The sequence below is a fragment of the Pinus tabuliformis genome, chromosome 1_1 (genome assembly GCF_031772625.1).
Source record: "Pinus tabuliformis cultivar Carrire ecotype Pingquan chromosome 1_1, CPIR1, whole genome shotgun sequence".
Taxonomy (NCBI): Eukaryota; Viridiplantae; Streptophyta; class Pinopsida; order Pinales; family Pinaceae; genus Pinus; species Pinus tabuliformis.
The window spans coordinates 730,069,829-730,076,861 of NC_142297.1; the positions used below are offsets into that span (position 1 = coordinate 730,069,829).

General features: G+C 36.2%; 1 protein-coding gene across 1 annotated transcript; it reads left to right on the forward strand.

The window, feature by feature from the left end:
- The first annotated feature begins 2,260 nt into the window (after positions 1-2,260).
- On the forward strand, positions 2,261-5,910 carry LOC149215997 (uncharacterized). The gene is made up of 2 exons (XM_089391128.1): positions 2,261-5,086; positions 5,186-5,910. The coding sequence occupies exons 1-2, from the start codon at positions 2,326-2,328 to the stop codon at positions 5,632-5,634; spliced, it is 3,210 nt and encodes a 1,069-aa protein (XP_089247254.1). The 5' UTR covers positions 2,261-2,325; the 3' UTR covers positions 5,635-5,910.
- Positions 5,911-7,033: the final 1,123 nt, after the last annotated feature.

Consider the following 7,033-nt stretch of genomic DNA (forward strand, 5'->3'; position numbering starts at 1 on the left):
ACATTGCAACCATCTCAAGTCAAGTTGCTTCCCAGCTGTTGAGTATGAATGATTCTAGAGTCACGTCAAGTTGCTTCCCAGCTGTTGAGTATGAATGTTTCTAGACTCACGTCAAGTTGCTTCCCAGCTGTTGAGTATGAATGTTTCTAGAGTCACGTCAAGTTGCTTCCCAACGGAGAAGTGCAAAAGACTAAACATCGGCTCAAATTGCTTCCAGCTGTTGAGCACAAATGACTCTCGATGTACTGACCATACCGTCAACCCTTCATCATCGGTTCACGATCATAAGTTCACGAAATTGACAACCGACTTTGATGGCAATTGTCATTGGCCGGCATCGATACGGAGGGCCGTCAAGGCCACGGCACTGCATTCAAGAAACCACTACATAAGATCCGCGACAGGCGGAAGGAAATGGAGCAAAGTCCAAGTCAAAGTCTCGGCTAAATTAAATATTAAAAGAATACGCTGTTGCGTGCCTTGTTTTGAAAGACTTTGGGACTGGACTTGTATTCAGGGTCGTCCAGTGTGTGGAGCCACATTGATAAAGATAAAACGAATACAACGTCCACCTAACACACAAATGAAATCAAAATTTTACTGTATTATAAATTGTCGTTATTTATGTATAGAGGTGTATAAAATTTGTAATTCTTTTTCGTAAGTCTTTTTTTCTTAAAATAAAAAGTAATATGAATTATAATTAAAAAGAAACTTTTTAATTAAAAATATTGTAAAATATCAATAGCATTAAAATTATATTATAATTGAATATAAGGGAGATGCAAAAATAATATTTATATTTATATTAATTTTAGAATTGATGTCTTCTCTCTATATTCACTTTTGAATGTAAACAAGATTCATAATATTTATAAACTATTTAAATATCTATGTTAATTAATTTAGTTCAATATCAATTTCACATATATAGAGAATGTGTGTGTTCGCCTTAACCATGATTAAATATTTCAATATCCAAAAAGAGGGATTTGTAATTCAAGATCCCTAGCTTATGGACATTACCATATGTGAAAGGGGCCAACAACTATTGTTTGAAGTGCACCATGCATGTAAAAAGAAACATAAACTCTACGCAATGAGCAAAGAAAGAAACAAAGCAATTTGGAATGTAATAGGAGTAGCCCGATCCAGTGAACCCATGATACCATGGGTCAATATCAATGGTATGGAAGCAATAATCTATAAATCTAGTGTTAATATTTAGGGAGAATAGAAAAAACCTATGAGATTAAGAGAACTACAATGGACCAGGTGAAGAAGGGTAAGTCACTGAACCCATGATACCATGAGTCAATACCATAGATCAATATCAATGGCAAGGAAGGAATAATATATAAATATAGTGTTAATATTTAGGGAGAATTGCAAAAACCTATGAGATTAAGAGAGCTAGAATGGACCAAGTGAATAAGGGTAAGCCCACTGAAGCACAAGAAGTCTTAGTAGATTGGAATTGCCAAGTGATATAGTGACAGTGCTAAGTGTGTTACCCAGAATAGAACAAAACAAAATGCAAATCTGAGTTGTAATTTGAATATCAAGTTGAAAAGAGCGTGAGCAAGCAATAAGTAATGTGAGATATGGGCCAATGAAGAAAAGAACATACCATTGAAGTGCATAGTTGTGTAGAGATATGCAAGTTAATCAAGAAAGAGAAAATTGTTGCTCTAAGTAAAGAGCTAAAAGAAGGTCAAATTTTGCACACCTTGAAGTGTCAATTTTTTTCTCAATTTTAACACATTAAAAAAAATTTGATTTTTCTCAACACTTATAAAATAATTATTTTAAGTAAAAAACTAAAAAAAAATCGAATTTTGTACCTCTTGAAATGTAAATTTTTAAACAAAATTTACGCATCTTTAAAAATGGGTTCCTTTCCACATTTGTAAATTCAAATTCAAAATCTTAATCATAAAATATAAAATACTCAAATATATTTGCATAATAAGAAAACATGGTTCACTAAACAGAGATGTCAAATTCACTTTTGCTTTTATCTTATAAATTATGCCATTATACTTACAGATTTGTCAGATTCACTTTTGTTTCTATCATATAAATTATGCAATTATACCAACAGATTGGTCAGATTCACTTTTGTTTTTATCATATCAATTATGCAATTATACTAACAATTTATCTTTAATTTTACGCGTCAATAATTTTTTCCTAATATGAAATTAATACAAGACTCTGTGCCATATAAATAAATGAGAGAACTCCAATCAAAATGGTTTTCTCTTCCATCGTTTCTGTCTGACTGTTAGTTACACTTCAGAAACCATCTTCTTGGAGGAGGAGATGGAGATCCATCACGTCCCTTCATTTCTCTGGTTTATTACGAGAATGATTTTGTTCTTTTATTTCATTCTTTGCGTCAGTCCTGTATTTTCCACCGGTAAATTATCTAGTCGTGGGCATCCTCGTCTCAGCAATGCTTCAGACCAAGAGGCTTTGCTTGGATTCATGTCTGCAATCACCGATTACGATGGATCCCTATCATTACCCACTGTCTGGAAACCAAATGTCTCGTTCTGCGAATGGGCAGGTATCGTATGCAGTCGGCGAAGACAGAGAGTAGTTTCCCTCAATGTTTCAAGCACTGGATTACAAGGTACAGTCTCTCCTCGTCTCGGCAATCTCTCCTTTCTTAAAGTCCTCGACCTTAGTAATAACGGTTTTCATGGTCATATTCCCTATCAATTAGGAAATTTGTTTCGCTTAGAGATACTTTACTTGGATTCCAATAAACTCCAAGGTTCTATTCCGCCCACTCTCGGTGGGTGCCGTAGATTAGAGTTTTTCTCTTCGTCCGAAAACAATCTCACAGAAAATATTCCGTCAGAACTTTGCATCCTTCCCAAGTTACAATTCTTTAACTTAAATAGAAACAATTTGACGGGTACAATACCGCACTGCTTGGGAAACATATCCTCTTTGGATGTCTTAGCTTTGTACGAGAACAACTTACATGGCAGTCTTCCCTCCGAATTGGGTATGCTAAGCAAGCTGACCATTATAGCTTTGTCTGCTAACCATTTCAGTGGACAACTTCCATCTAGTTTCTTGTCCAACTGCACCAATCTTCAAAAATTGGATATATCTCGAAACCAGTTGTCTGGTCATATTCCAGCGGAGTTGTGTCGCAAGAATACCCAGCTGACCATATTCTATCTGGATAGCAATCTGTTGAATGGCACGATTCCTGATTCCTTATTCAACTGTACAAATCTTCGAGAGATTGACTTAGGGGATAACCAGCTCAGCGGAGTAATGTCCACTAAGTTTGGTAAGCTGACTCATCTCCAGCGGCTTTCCTTAGGTGATAATAAACTGGTTAGTGGTAGCACCACAAGCTTTCCCATTCTTTCTGCTCTTACTAATTGTTCCAGCCTACGGCAAATACTTTTATACTCGAATCATCTCACAGGACGTTTGCCTCCTTGTATGGGCCAACTCTCTACTAGCATGGATGCCCTAATCTTGGAGTTCAATGAATTGACAGGAGAAATACCTCCAGAGATTGGAAACCTGACTAGTTTAACATTGCTTGCTCTAGACAACAATAAATTTACAGGGGTAATCCCTTCTTCACTTACTATGCTTCAAAGGTTGGAGAGATTATATCTGGATTCCAACTTTTTAGAAGGAAATATCCCTATAAAAATAGGGCAACTCAAAAGCTTAGGGTACATAAATCTCTTTGGAAATAATCTGTGGGGAAGAATCCCTGATTTTATTGCAGGCAACCAACAGCTAAGATATCTAAATCTGGCCCACAATATGTTATCAGGCAAAATCCCTGCAAATATAGGGAATTGTGTGAACTTACTAACGTTAGACCTGTCATACAACAAACTCAGCGGGCATATACCTCAAGAAGTTGCACGTCTTGCAAATTTAGCTTTCTATTTCAACATTTCAAACAATTTATTGGATGGTCTAGTGCCTATGGAACTAAGCAAGATGACTATGCTTCAAGCCATTGATATTTCTGCTAATCAGTTCACTGGTAACATTTCAAGTGCACTCGGAAATTGCAAAGAACTAGAATACCTGAATCTTTCCTACAATGCACTTCAAGGTCTGATTCCAGTTTCACTTGGTGAACTTCAAAATCTTCAGGTCATGGATTTCTCCTTCAACAATTTGTCCGGTGGAATACCCATGTCATTGGCAAATCTCAAAATGCTCAACCACTTGAATTTTTCTTTCAACAAGTTGTCAGGAGAAGTCCCTAAGGGAGGAGTTTTCAAAAAGATTGGTGCCACGGCATTTATGGGAAATCCTCGCCTCTGTGGACCTTGGGCTGGTCTGTCACCATGTTCTAGTCACAGACATAAAAGTGTTTGGCATATGAAAAGAGTTGTCTTACCTGTTGTTGCTGTTGTAATCATTGTTGTATTATGTTTGTTTTTGGGAATCTTTTGGATTCTAAATTGCAAAAGACATATTTTTAGAGAGGTTGGGACATCCTTAAATGTGGAGCATCCGAGAATTTCCTATGGAGAGATTATCACTGCAACAAATGAATTTGATGATGCCAACTTGCTAGGTGTTGGTAATTTCGGGAAAGTTTATAAAGGGGTTTTGAACAATGGCACAAGTGTTGCTATCAAGCTTCTCAATTTGGAAAATGAAGGGGCTTACAAGAGTTTTGACAGAGAGTGCAAAGTTTTGGGTAAAGTTAGGCACCGAAACCTGATTAGAATCATAACCACTTATTCAGATCTCCAAACCAAAGCTTTAATATTTCCATTAATGCCAAATGGAAGCCTAGAAAAGTGGTTATATCCCAATGGTGAAGAAGAAAGTTGTTTGAGTTTGATTCAAAGGTTGAATATAGCAATAGACATTGCACAGGGCATGGCATATCTCCATCACCATTGTTTCATGCAGGTGCTCCATTGTGATTTGAAACCTAGCAATGTGCTTCTAGGTGAAGATATGACAGCCTATTTAATAGACTTTGGTATTGCTACCATATGTTTTGAAAATCTCAAAGATTCAGCACTCATTTCGACACATGCACTCAAAGGATCCATAGGCTACATTCCTCCAGGTATTATTTGAACTAATAGCATGTTATATAATGTCATGAATTTCATATTAATAATAAACATTGTGAACAAAACTTTAAGATGAGAATTTTTGAATGCAGAATATGGATTGGGTGGGCGTGTCACAACAAAAGGTGATGTCTATAGCTATGGAATAATGCTATTAGAGATGTTAACTAGAAAGAAGCCCACCAACAACATGTTTGTGGAAGGAATGCACTTCCAGAAATGGGTGGCCAGTGGTTTCTCAAACCGAATAGGTGAAGTGGTGGACAAGAATCTATTGAGAACTTGTATGAACACTGGAGAAGATAAGGATCTCAATTGCCTCAAGCAATGCATAAGTGTGGGTTTGTTATGCACAAAAGAATCACCTGAAGGACGACCTACTATGATGAACATTGTGGGTACACTGCAAAGTATCAGAGAGACATTTTTGGGAGTTGCTAGCATTCCAAATTTTCAATCAGATATAACACATCTACTGGGAAGTACAAGTTATATCACTCAGAACAATACTAGGGACAACCAAAGTTCTTCTACATTCTAGTCTATTGCAAGGAACTAGTTACAGACCATGAGGAAATTTAAGTATATTGTCATTAGGTCCATCCAGTTTATGCAACGCATTTTTCTGCATCTTATTTTGCTTTCCTGCTCTATATAGTTTCTGTTATCGGATGCATGTGATTGTGAAATACAAGGACATGCCATAAAAAGTGCATTTGAATGTTTTTGCAGTCACAGAAGACGCTATCCCTATCTTTATCTTAGTAAAACTTCATGCAGATCAATGTTATTGTTCAATATTCATCTATATCTACAATAAAATGCACTGGAATTTCGTTTTATTTGTGTAGTTTGGGCCATATATATACCAAGAGCTTTGCAATTGTTTTGAAGAATTAAAAGGAAAGTCAGTTGTTTTATTTCCACACCCATTCATGATTTTACTAGTTCAAATAAAGAGCAAAAGCATGTTAACAAAGATGATGCTTTCTATACTTCTAGAGATATTCAAAACCTTCATCCTTTGCACCAAGATTTTGAAGCTACAGCTGTGGAACAAGATTAATCAATACAAGACACAACGACCTTCTCAGAACTGTTACGAATTAGGCCGGACGCCTAAATTTCATAATAGGTAGCTGTATGGCGAAATTGGGTAGCTCAATTATCATTATGATTTGAAGATTTGGATTTAGATTATATTTGAAATTTTATTACAACATTGATTTAAAGAGGCCTAAATAAGGGGATTCAACAACACAATTATGAGGCATCTATATATAGACATACTTTTATGTTGGATAATGCCATGATTGCCATCATAGTGTGAATAGTTATAAATGCTGAGCATTTTTAATAAATGTATGGCGGTTTGGTTTAGTTGGCCGCTAACTCTAGTAAAGTAACAGGATCTAAATAGGTTTTTGCATATCCAATCTTTTGAATGGAAGATATCCCATAATTTATTAACTTTTCTCAGATGGGGAAATAGCATCGATTCCTTGACACGTATTCTACTATATGTTTTGGATGGCAGTTGTATTTTGTAAGCGGTAATCTAAAAACACTGACAATATGTCCTGCTACAAGAACTTACATTCAAATATGTGACAAGTTGTAATTAATATATTTTAACAAGACAAGCTGCAAAGCAGCAAGTCCCTGCCATACTGGAAGAGTGTTGGGCGATTGCAATGCAAGCCTAAAAGCACGGACTGTGGTGAAAACCAATTTGAGATCGAGAGCTAGTACTCACAGATTCAGTTAAATCAAGAGAGATCTACGAGAACGATTTGCACAGTCAAAGGCTTGTCAAAAGTTCGAATAAATTCAAAAACTACTGAGTCGTCGGTTTTTGGACAAAACTGATCCAAGTAGTATGTTGAGTTGAGCAGAGGAATTGTCAAGTGATACTATGAAGAACAAAGAAGGCAGGACGT